Consider the following 13,494-nt stretch of genomic DNA (forward strand, 5'->3'; position numbering starts at 1 on the left):
GGTTCATGATTCTTTGTAACTCTTTACAATTGTTATTTTAACAAAATGTTTTTGTTGTGTTACACTAGAGGTCTTTCATATTTAAGTGGCTTGCACATTTGTGAGTGGATGTTAGCAACATTAATCTCCAGGATATTTTTTTAAAGCATCCCTCTTTTTCCTGCTGTGACTAGAATTTGAATTATCATGAATATCATGATTTCTGAATATTTTAACATTTTTCACAGTTTATATGCTTTGGGTGCTAGATGCTTTGCATTTAAAAGAGAAAGTGTATATGCTTTTACTCCTAGTTGTAGAGACCAAACTTGAAGTATCTGAACAATCATACAGCAGTATTTGAAAGGATGTCTTAATAATTAATCTCATGTTTTCTTCATCTCTTCACAGTACTCCTGAGTTTATTGTGGTGACCAAATATTTTTTGTTTCTAAGTGAATGAAAAAAGTCCCACAAAGTTTTGCTCTTTTAGTGTACTATTATCCTATGATTTTTATTCCTTCCTTTTATCTCTTTGCACACTAAACAATTCTCAGATTTTTAAAAAATTATTTGATATTTGCAGAAGTTTTTTTGAGTTCATCTATTGATTTCTCCTCCTGGTGTTTTCTTCATTGGGAACATTTATTTTCTTTCTCACAGCAAGCTCATATTCTTTGGAGTTTTATTGGGAATTCCACACTTTCCAAATGTGTGGGCAGCCTTGTGAGGCAGTTGTGGATTTGCTTTTGCTGTCACTTGATGGTTTTTGCTGATTTGAGGTCAGATTTATGTTACTATATTGGTGTGGTATTCTTGCATCATTGAAGTTTATACATACCTTGCTTGAGGTTTTATATTGTATTCCTGCAATATCTTATATACCAAATCAACAGTACTGCCTCATGTGATGCTGATTTCAGTATTCCTTCATTTGCTTTTGAGTTCTTTTATCTTTTTTTTAGACTAAAATTTTTGCTTTTTAACTTATTATGTAATAATTCATTATAATTTACAGTGCTTTGTCTAATATTTCTGTGATAGGTGGTGTGGGGAAAGGGGTGTCAGTTTACTTGAAAACTTTGAGATATCTTGACTAATGTGCCTGAAAGACAACTAGTAGACAGAGAGTAGATGTCTTTGGATTATAGTTGTTGATTCATCACTAAATTTTAAATACCACTTTTAATAAAGGTAGTTTAATGGAAATGGCACCAATACTGGAAGTTAAGTATGATTTCTGCTAATTTTTAAGTTAGTTTATTGCAGATATCCACCAAAGTGTATAGAAGGAAATTAGTTCACACAATTTAATGATAAATTATTGCTTTGTATTATTTTCTCTTATTCAAAGTTCTTTTAGTATGATTACCCATTGTTATATATGGACATACAGTGTTTAAAGTTCACATTCTTATGACTTTCTTCTAATAGATCTTAATTTAGTGTATTTCCACTTCTTATCCTAGTTAAATGGTTTACCCTGTGACTTTTGATCCTAAGTATTTATAGCAAGTAGTCTTTTCAGACCTTTTACTCTAAATTTGAAGGAAAGAAGGCTAAAAAAAAAATAACCATTTTAAATGAAATTTGAAGAGATTCTAAAAGACCAAAAATCTCAAATTATTGCCTTAATTAAGAGATGAGCTACTTAAGAGTGCCAAACTAATTGGTAATACTTATGCTATTTGTGCATTTACTTGGTCAGTATGTCCAGGAAATCCTTGCTATCCCAGGCATAATGATAGTCTCACTATGTAAAACCACATGTATATAAAATAATATACAGTAAGAATAATATTCTCTTCAAATCCTAAAGTCATTATTTAATATCCCTGTGGTTTCAGTTTCAGCCTAATGTTATATTCTTCGAACTCCTGTTTCTCTCTAAATAATTCTCTAAATGACCAGACAAAAAGCATACTATATACTCAAAGATATTCTCATTGATATTTTCTGGTTTTTTGATAATCAAATTATCATACTATATTTAATGATATTTTTCAGGTTTCCTTAGAAAGAGAACGACAACATGATCAAACACATGTTCAAACCCAGCTTGAAAAACTGGATCTTCTTGAACAGGAGTATAACAAACTTACCACAATGCAGGCCATCGCAGAAGTCAGTGAATGTATCTTTTACTTAGTGTATAATACTGGGTTATCATTTTTTTTTAAATTAATTTCATATCATTGACCATTTATAGCAATAATAGGGATCTTGGAACAAAGGAATGTATAGGAGTTTCTAAAAAAAACAAAATCGGAAAAAAGTATTCAATCTTAATGGGCATAAAGAAGTTCTTTTTGAAATTTTTGAAAAATTGAATGGTAGCCTTAAGGCTTGCATCAAGGTTAAACAACTTGGTTTAAGTTGTTCTCTGCACTATTTTAATTTTGTTTCACTTGGGAGATATTTAATACTACTAAATGAAGTTCCAGGTTAATACGCTAAAGGTAGCTTATTTACCTTCATGTAGAGTTCTGTTCTTTGGCTATAGTTTTTATTCAAAATTCTTTCTAGTTACCTCATAAATGATTATTAATTGATCACAAGAGTATGTCACAGATGCTGTAAGAGGCATTATTGGAGTGAATAAGTTTATGTTGACTCTGCTTTAAATTTATAACATATTCCAATTTGATGTATTAAAATTCTATAAATAAGACTTCTCACTATTATACTTTTTGATATTTTTATCACTAGAAAAAAATGCAAGAATTGGAAGCAAAACTCCATGAAGAAGAACAGGAAAGGAAACGTATGCAAGCTAAGGCAGCTGAGGTAAGTTGAAAAGGGGTAGGTAGGCTTTTACATTTTTACCACTCAACATAAACAATTATATTTGAGCACCTTAGATTATTTACATTATAGAATAGCCCAGTATATAAATTCTTAGATATAATTTAAAGTAGAAAATTATGAACTTGTGTTTTAACAAGAATGAAATTTGAGCAGTTATTTGGCATGTTTCAGATTACAGGGTTTCAGTCAGCATTTTAAAAACCTAATAAACTGAAAAAATATCAGACACATAATAAAGTAAGTTATATAAAACTTAGGTATCATGGGCACCATAGGAAATGCTTGAAAATTATTATTGAGTCTCTTAGCTTCTTGGACCAGGCATAGGTTGCAGTCCCAGCAACTTGAAAGACTAAGGCAGGAGGATCACAAGTTTGAGACCAGCCTCAGCAACTTAGTGAGGTCTTAAGCAACTTAGATAGACCCTGTCTCAAAATAAAAAACAAAAAAGACTGACAACTGTGGTTCAGTGGTAGAGCAACCCTGGGTTCAGTCCCCAATACCAAGAGAGGTGTGTGTGTGTGTATGTGTTGCTTGGGCTGTAGGTATAACTCAGTGGCAGAGCACTTACCTAGCATATGTGGGGGTGCCCTGGGTTCTCACTACTAAAAAATAAAAAATATGAAAATAAAAAATTAACCAAGAAGGTACTTCTTTTTGTGAGACAATCAAGAAGACATCAGTACAGCAGTTGAGGTGGTGAGTTGCCTGGTAGCTAGTGACCCAAACAAGTTCACAGAGCCACCACATCATTCCAAGTTTTTATTTATCCCTATAGTGGTCACCAGATAGACTAGGTGAGGCAGTATGGATTCACAGAAACATTGAGTAATTTATATGTATCAATCACAACTGCATTTCTAGAGGATTTAGCAAGACTTCTGAAGTAGGTCTTAAACTCAATAAAATAAAACTTTTGTGTTTTTAACTGGAGACTAATCTTTTAAGTTGTTCACATGTACATGTACCTTTTTTTTTTTTTATAAATACGTGAGGTAATTAATTTGTCAAAAAGTTATCCAACTTTGTGATTTTAAACTTTTTTTTTTTTTAATTGTAAACAAATGGGATACATGTTGTTTCTCTGTTTGTACATGGAGTAAAGGCATACCATTTGTGTAATCATAAAATTACCTAGGGTAATGTTGTTTGATTCATTCTGTTATTTTTCCCCTTCCCCCCCACCCCTCCCACCCCTCTTTTCCCTCTATACAGTCCTTCCTTCCTCCATTCTTGCTTCCCTCCCTAACCCTAACTCTAACCCTAACACTATCCCCTCCCACCCCCCATTATGTCTCATCATCCACTTATTAGCGATATCATTCGTCCATTGGTTTTTTGAGATTGGCTTATCTCACTTAGCATGATATTCTCCAGTTTCATCCATTTGCCTGCAAATGCCATAATTTTATCATTCTTTATGGCTGAGTAATATTCCATTGTATATATATACCACAGTTTCTTTATCCATTCATCAATTGAAGGACATCTAGGTTGGTTCCACAATCTGGCTATTGTGAACTGAGCACCTATGAACATTGATGTGGCTGTATCTCTGTAGTATGCTGATTTTAAGTCCTTTGGGTATAGGCCAAGGAGTGGGATAGCTGGGTCAAATGGTGGTTCCATTCCAAGTTTTCTAAGGAGTCTCCACACTGCTTTCCAGAGTGGCTGCACTAATTTGCAGCCCCACCAGCAATGTATGAGTGTACCTTTCTCCCCACATCCTCGCCAACACCTGTTGCTTGTATTCTTGATAATCGCCATTCTAATTGGGGTAAGATGGAATCTTAGGGTGGTTTTGATTTGCATTTCTCTTATTACTAGAGATGTTGAACATTTTCCCATATGTTTGTTGATTGCTTGTAGATCTTCTGTGAAGTGTCTATTCATTTCCTTAACCCATTTGTCAATTGGATTATTTGTATTCTTGGTGTAGAGTTTTTTGAGTTCTTCATAGATTCTGGAGATGAGTGCTCTATCTGAAGTATGAGTGGCAAAGATTTTCTCCCACTCTGTAGGCTCTTTCTTTGCATTGCTGATAGTTTCCTTTGCTGAGAGAAAGCTATTTAGTTTGAATCTATCCCAGTTATTGATTCTTGCTTTTATTTCTTGTGCTATGGGAGTCCTGTTGAGGAAGTCTGGTTCTAAGCCGACATGTTGAAGATCTGGACCTGCTTTTTCTTCTATAAGATGCAAGGTCTCTGGTCTGATTCCGAGATCCTTAATCCATTTTGAGTTAGTTTCGTGCATGGTGAGAGATATGGGTTTAGTTTCATTCTATTGCATATGGATTTCCAATTCTCCCAGCACCATTTGTTGAAGAGGCTGTCTTTTCTCCATTGCATATTTTTGGCCCCTTTGTCTAGTGTGAGAAAATTGTATTTATTTGGGTTTGTGTCTGTGTCCTCTATTCTGTACCATTGATCCACCTTTCTATTTTGGTACCAATACCATGCCGTTTTTGTTACTATTGCTTTGTAGTAGAGTTGAAGATCTGGTATTGCGATACCCCCTGCTTCACTCTTTCTGCCAAGGATTGCTTTAGCTATTCTGGGTTTCTTATTCTTCCAGATGAATTTCATAATTGCTTGCTCTATTTCTGTAAGGTACATCATTGGGATTTTAATTGGAATTGCATTGAATCTGTATAGCACTTTTGGTAGTATAGCCATTTTGACAATATTAATTCTGCCTATCCAAGAACATGGGAGATCTTTCCATCTTCTAAGATTTTCTTTAATTTCTTTCTTTAGTGTTCTGTAGTTCTCATTGTAGAGGTCTTTCACCTCTTTTGTGAGATTGATTCCCAAGTATTTTATTTTTTTTGAGGCTATTGTGAATGGGGTAGTTTTCCTAATTTCTCTTTCTGAAGATTCATCACTTATGTATAAAAATGCATTAGGTTTATGTGCATTGATCTTATATCCCGCTACTTTACTGAATTCACTTATGAGTTCTAAAAGTTTTCTGGTGGAATTTCCTGGTTCCTCTAAGTATATAATCATATCATCAGCAAATAGGAATAGTTTGAGTTCTTCTTTTCCTATTCATATCCGTTTAATTTCTTTGGTCTAATTGCTCTGGCTAGAGTTTCAAGGACGATATTGAATAGAAGTGGTGAAAGAGGGCATCCCTGCCTTGTTCCAGTTTTTAGGGGAAATGCTTTCAGTTTTTCACCATTTAACTAGCCATGGACTTAGCGTAGATGGCCTTTACAATGTTAAGGAATGTTCCCACTATCCCTATTTTTTCTAGTGTTTTGAGCATGAAGGGGTGCTGTATTTTATCGAATGCTTTTTCTGCATCTATTGAAATAATCATGTGATTTTTGGCTTTAAGTCTATTGATATGGTGAATTACATTTATTGATTTCCTGATGTTGAACCAACCTTGCATCCCTGGGATGAAACCCACTTGATCATGGTGCACTATCTTTTTAATATGTTTTTGTATGCAATTTGCTAAAATTTTGTTTAGAATTATTGCGTCGATGTTCATGTATCTTTCTCAATATACAAGAAGCAGGTCCTGATTCGAAAACATTAGGAGTTCAAACTTGCAGAGTGTCATTGTCTCACCTCATAAATGTGATTGTAGGAATATAAATGTAAATTTTCTTCTAGTCCTCTGAATTCATTGATTTAATATAGTCTCTTCAAGTTAAACATGATACATTTTCAAATAGTTACCTTTGGTTAATTTGTAAACTTATCTTTTTCTCCTCAATGTGCTTTCTGAGATATGTAGCCACATGGCTTTATTTTGACCTTCAACAAATTTTCTCTGCTCATTCTGATTTTAGGGTAGGCTCTATGTCTTCTTGTAACATGCAAACCTATGAGTTATGCTTTATATACATTGTGATTTTGAGCCCATTATATATGAAATACAAAATTTTATATTCATTATTTTATTTAGTTTAAAAATTAATTCATGATACCTTTACTTTCCTTTTCATTTAGCAGGCAAGAATTAGGAACCAAAGTACTTACTGCTGAGTAATGTATTATCAGTAGAGGTTTTGAGTTCTGATAGAACATTATTATAGTAGAACAGTAACCAAGAATATGTGGTTCGAAGTCTAGCTAATCCTAATTTATATAATCTTGATCAAGTTAACCAATAAGAACCTAGATTTTTCCATTGATAAAAGGATCTTCATTTGATATCATCTTAGTTTTGGGGAGATCAGTTGAGATAAAAGGTAATGAAAACCCCTGAATATGTTAAAACTCTGGCACATAAATATAAGACAACTGCCAGGTAACACTAAATAAGCTAAAAATTAAAGTATTCAAAAAAAATTGTTCTTTTGTTTTCTGTTCATGCTCATTAGCACAATACGTTGACAAGAGTAGTAATAGTCTATTCATTGTGTTCTGTCTAGTCAATTTACTATGTATTAAGTATTGTTTGAGAGTATATAAATGCTCCTGAGGGTAGAGAGCTCTGTATTCCTTTGTCAGTGAAGAGATTGTTTTCCTGAAGTGTATAGTCATTGTGAAAAATATTAGAAATGGTGTGCTTCATTTTATTCAATCCATTGCTTCTGAATGTTATAATTCCTTCAGAATTACCTGGAGAACTTTAAAAATACTTTTAAAATATAAATTTTCTCAACCAGGGACTTTCAGAATCAGGTCTCAAGAGAAGTGTTGTAATCTTGAGTTTTTCTCAAATTCCAGACAATTTTTAATACAGAGGCAGAATTTTAAAGAATCATCATGATAGACAGGTTTTTTTGGTTTTTTTTTAAAGGAATGTTGAAAATATAGAGGAAATTGCTGTTTTTTTTAAAATTCTTAGTAATTGCTTGTGGAATTTCTACCATAATGTATTCCTTTAAATTAATGTAGGTACTAAGCTTCTACAGAAAAGTACTTGATAACATTTGCTGAAATAACTTTTGGTACTTTCGAACATAAAATTCTGGTTCCTTTTTCTTATATTGTAAGTGTATGAGTTTTTTTAAAAAAGTGTGTGACTGGTACTATGGTGGACACCATCCTTGAAAAGAGAAAATCTCAAACCATTAGTTTAGGGTTCTTGTACATTGCATTTAATTCATTAGATGAAGTTTATGAAGCAACTACAAATCGTAGAGCTGTGGTTCCAAGCTTAAGAAAAGACAAGTTATAGCTGCATGCAAGGTAAAATGAGAAACTGGAGTTAATTTAACAAAGGTGAACAAGATTGGCTTAAGACATGGTTATCCAGTTATGTGTTTTTGGTCAGATACTAATGTTGGTTTTTAAGCTTTTTACAGGGCAGATTTCAAATTTGAATCTTAACTTTTATTTCTGCATTAGCTTGAAACTCTTAAATTTTTTTTAGTTGCAGAGTGGTCTAGAAACAAATAAACTTATCTTTGAAGATAATGCAGCTTCATATGTTCCCAGTGCAAGAAAAATTAAAAAAAAGAAGTCAAAACCACCAGAAAAGGTATGAAAACAGAACTAGTCAGGCAGAGTGCTGATTACTTGGTGTAATTTGTGTGAAAATACTCATAAATTGTGTGGTATAATCTTGGGAGAGTAAATCTCTTTTATTCTCATTTTCTTCACTCACAAGGTGAGGATAAATAATGTTTACTTTTAGTTTTTTACCCTGATAGTGAGAATATATATGGATGCATTTTGAAACTATAAAACACTATATAAATAGTACTTGATAGTGCATTATCTTTTGTTCTAAAATGTTGAATGTATATGTATACTTTTTACTTAGACTGTAACTACCGCTTTGTTAAGTAATTTTTCCCCCTAACTTTTCCTGGGCTTAGATACATGTTCACAAGTTTTATTAGGCACTTGCTCAAGGATGAAATATCAATTTAGGTTAGGCAAGTTAAATAACCCATATAGTAAGCTGAAGTCTCAGGTTAGTTGTGTTTAGACTAGTTTTATCAAGAAAATTCATGTGAATTTTCTTCCCCCCCCCCCTTTTTTTTTTTTTCCAGAAAGGTCCTAGGAACTATTTTGGTACACAACCACACTATCGACTATGCTTGGGTGATATGCCATTTGTGGCTGGAAAGGTGAGTTGGTCAAACTAGATTTTCTTTATACAACAACGGACATGTTTGAGTTACATCCATGCATTTGTCTATATGCCTGTAAGTGGTGAAATCATGTATTTGTCCCCATTTACCAGTGTGGATCATAGTAATCTAAGAATGAGAATGAAATGGGACAAAAGTTATAAAATCACATACCCTGGTTTGAAGATGTCATCTCACATAAGGGTCAAGGAAATAAGAAAAGTATATTTGTAGCCTTTGATTATTTTGGGGAACTGTGGGTGTCAGGGATTGAACCCAGGGGCACATAATCACTGAGCTACCTCCCCAGCCCATTTTTTTATATTTTATTTTGAGACAGGGTTCTCCCTAAGTTGCTGAGGCTGACTTGAACTTGCAATCCTGTCTTAGTCTCTCCAGCCACTGACATTACAGGTGTGCACCACCGCACCCGCTTAGCATTTATTTTTAGTATCAACCCTATTGATTTATACTTTGATATAATTAGGTATTTAAATAAGTAAATAGCACATCCTATTTGTCCTCATATCCATCTCATACATGGAACTAATTCTTCAAGAAATCATCATACAGACTTGAATCTTATGTTCCTTTAGAGCCTAAATGTAGATGATGATAATTTTTATCAAATACCTATGTTTATACTACTTTTTTATGACCTGGTTCTGTTATAGTTAGTTACATGTTTGGATGTCTTGATTACGCACCTAGACTGTCATTTTTAGAGGCCTGGGTAATAGATGTTACTTTGAATTTTATTTATTTATTTTAAACCCATAATAAGCCGGCTGTCAGCAAATGTCTGAAGAATGAACTACATCCCAGCTTTTCTGCTGTTGCTTTGTAGATGTGTAGGGTGTAGATCATATATAAATAGTCATTGTTCTCCTCTGCCATAAATTTAATCTCTTACTGTATTTTAGCCAACTTTTAACCTATTCTTTTATATCCTTTTCTCACCAAGCTCCTTGTTTTGCTTTACTGTAACATCTTTTGAGTTTCTCAAAGGCTAGCTAACTGCATTAGAATCACTGAACACATATTTTGAAAAGCAGATTATGAAGCCCCACTACAAACTTACTGAATTAGTATAATCAGGGAATCTGCTCTCTAGTCCCATTCTGGCATTCAGTTAAATTTGGTACCCTTTTAGTACCATTCCACACCCAATATTTTAATTCCATAAATACCCAAACCAATGGTTGTCTATTGTGTTTGAATATTGGCACTAGACCTCATAACACTTCAGTCAGCCCTTAACATTTCTGAACATTGTAGAATGTTATTCCTTAAAATGAGTTGAAATCTATTACTTTGTAAATTCCACCTGACTTATTTTTTACTGTCAGTCATCCATATGTAGGAAGAATGAATCTTTGATTACCAGAAAAATTTGAATTTTTGAAAACTTTCTTTCTTTCTCTTCTCACCTCCTTATTCTTTTCTAGATTAGAAAATTTTTTCTTCAACTTTTTCTTCAGCTGTTCATAATTGTGGTTTTTGTGTTTTTTTACTGATTCATCTCTCCTTTCCTTCTAAAATTAAATATAGCCTTCTAATGTGGTGTGATAGGCTGGCAGAGAACAGAATTGTCCTGTCTTGAACCTAGCAACCTAGCAACCAGTTTTTCAGGGGAAGGCACACCATTCCTTTCACCCATTGATTCTAGAGTTAACTAAAGTAACGTTTTCCTGAATCTTTGCATCTGCCACTGTAGGGCCTCAGCTTGTGGAGTTGTTTTCCATTGAGAATTCTTAATCAAACATTGAGCAGATAGATTCATCCTATTTCACATTAAGTCTGTTTCATTCTTTCACCCCAAATTTGATTGCTTTTGGTAATTCTTATTGTAAGTGATTAATAACAAAGGTTGGACAGATAGATTCAAAGAAAGGGCTTTTCAGCTTGAGCTGTCTCCATTTGATGTTTTTATTTGGATTCTTATTTTTGTTCTAATTAGTTATTCATAACTGTATTTTGATATATCATACACAAATGGAATATAACTTATTTGGTTGTATATGATGTAGATTCACACAGGATATGTAGTCATATGCACATAGGGTAATAATGTCCATTCATTCTAGTCAGTCCTACTCCCATGCCCCCTCCCCTCCCTTCACTCCCCTCTGTCTAGTTCAAAATACCTCTGTCCCTCCCCTCCTTATTATAAATTAGCATCTGCATATCAGAGAAAACATTCAACCACTGATTCTTTGGGATTGGCTTATTTCATTTAGCATGATATTCTCCATTTCCATCCATTTACTGGCCAAAATCGTATTACATGTGTATATGTACCACATTTTCTTTATCCATTCATTTGTTGAAGGGCATTTAGGTTGGTTCCCTAGTTTAGCTATTGTAAATTGAGCTGCTGTAAACATTGATACTGTAGTATGCTGATTTTAAGTCCTTTGGGTACAAACTGAGGAGTGGGATAGTTGGGTCAAATGGTGGTTCCATTCCAAGTTTTCTGAGACATCTCTATACTGGATTCTTTATGATGAACTATAATTTATGATGAACTGTTACTCAAAAAAAGATTATACAATTACTGTACAGTGTCTCAATCTATTGTGAATTATCAGTTTTTTAATTACACATCATCATAGATAATGCCTTTGTAAAATATAATAAAAGTGAATTACTAGAAAAATAAAGACATAAAATACAAGTCCCAGTTATGACTAGATTCAACAGACATAAAATAACATTAATAAATGGAAAAATGGCAGGAACAGGAGAATTTCAAATATATTTATTGCAACTGTACATACTGGTAATTAATATAGTGAATATGCACAAGTTATGAGCAAAACAGTGATTGCATTGATTTACAAATATTGGACCAGATTTGCATTTTTTCAGTAAACCCCTCTTGGATGTGGTGTATAATTCTTGGTGTATACTGTTGCATTCAGTTTGATGACTAAAAACAAACTAAGCACAGTGGCCTCCAAATCTGGCTGATCAGAATCAACTTAGAAGACTTAAAAATTTCTAAGCCCTGACCACATGCTGATTGTTTGAAATGCTGTCTTGGAATCAGCATTTTAAACAAGATGTCTAATGATGCTAGTGGAGCCAAGCAAGCCCAGCCATCTATTTATAAACTGGAATAGAATAAATGGATTGTTTATTATTCAAAGCAAAAAATATTTGAGAATTTTACACCAGTTTTCATATGTAGTTATGTGAAATGTGTATTTAGTGCTTCCTACTGTTCAAGGATCGAGAAATTAATGCAGTAAAATGTGACCACCTGGAAGTACATTGATAGGTAAAATAGATATGAAGTAAAATGACTATATTGTGATAAATGCCATAATAGAGATATGTAGACAGTTTTATGGATAATCTGAGAAATCAACCAATTAATTACCTGGCAGTTACCTGGAAACCTTTAAAAATGATGTATTGAAACTGGCTTTTAAGAATTGTATAAGTTACTGCACAAAAGAAATGTTACCTGCAGATATGATTTGTTCATAAAATAGAATTTAGGAGATGGTGGGACCTGAAGCCAAGGAGTAAGTAAGTTGCATATCAGTGATATTTTTCATGCTGAGAACTTTGGACTTTCTAGTCAGGCATAATCAAAGGATTTCAAATAGAACAACACAATCACAATAACAATTTCAGGAGGATAACTGATAGACCTATTGTGTTAGAGACATAAAAGACGAGCAAGCAAACCAGTTGGGATGTTCTTCCAATAGCATAACAGTAGGGTGGAGACTAAGAAATGTATTGGAGACATTTTTGAATTTGCATCCAGGAGACTTGGTTTAAGTCATTACTGTAGACTAGGAAATTTTATGTTGTAGGCTTTGGGAGGTTTAATTTTACCCAGGTTGGAAAGTGAAAAACAGAAATAGAGGATGTATCTTCAGTTAACTTATCCTTTTCTCTCCAGTCCACCAGTCCTAGCCATGCTGTAGTAGCCAATGTTCAGCATGTCTTGCATCTGATGAAGCAACACAGTAAAGCCTTGTGTAATGATCGAGTAGTCAACAGTGTTCCTTTGGCAAAGCAAGTATCTGTATCTTCACGAAGTAATAAAAGTAAGAAGTCTGAAACACCTTCCTCCTCCAACACCATTAATGAAGAGTTGTCAGAAGTCTTGCAGACTTTACAGGATGAATTTGGGCAAATGAGCTTGTGAGTTTTAGTTTCTGTTTTTTAATATATATTCAGTTCTAAACCCATATTTTTAAATTTCTTAGTTACTTTAGTAACCCTACTTTTGCTTGTTCAACAAATATTACTGAACCATAATCCATATACCAAGCCAACTTACTAGTAATTTAACTAAATTTAATTTAAAGTAATTTACTAGTAATTGAACAAATACAACTATTATGGGTAAAGTCTTCCTTCTCTGATTATATTAAAGGTTTTAAATGTTTATATTAAAGGTTTTTACTGAAGTTTTATTTCATTGAGAGCTTGATATGCATTTATGTTTATTTAAACTTAACTGATGAGTTAAGGATGAGTATATGAAGAATAAGATCCTTGTCTAGAATTTCCTTTCTTCCTATGTAATGCTTTTATGGGAGAAAATAGGAACATAAGTAGTAACTGCTTGAAATTAAGAATTCTTGCATTTGCCTCAGGTGCCTTCTTAAACTTCTGAATTATTACTAATAGTTTCAAAT

General features: G+C 33.3%; 1 protein-coding gene across 1 annotated transcript in view; it reads left to right on the forward strand.

Annotated features, from left to right (window-relative positions):
* Positions 1–13,494, forward strand: part of Cep57 (centrosomal protein 57) — a 40,797-nt gene that overhangs the window by 20,785 nt on the left and 6,518 nt on the right. Inside the window, exons 5-9 of the mRNA XM_047516737.1 lie at positions 1,987–2,103; positions 2,689–2,766; positions 8,125–8,232; positions 8,750–8,827; positions 12,750–12,994. Coding sequence (XP_047372693.1) covers positions 1,987–2,103; positions 2,689–2,766; positions 8,125–8,232; positions 8,750–8,827; positions 12,750–12,994 — 626 coding nt within the window. The remainder of the gene's footprint in view (positions 1–1,986; positions 2,104–2,688; positions 2,767–8,124; positions 8,233–8,749; positions 8,828–12,749; positions 12,995–13,494) is intronic.

The sequence above is a fragment of the Sciurus carolinensis genome, chromosome 11 (assembly GCF_902686445.1).
Source record: "Sciurus carolinensis chromosome 11, mSciCar1.2, whole genome shotgun sequence".
Lineage (NCBI taxonomy): Eukaryota > Metazoa > Chordata > Mammalia > Rodentia > Sciuridae > Sciurus > Sciurus carolinensis.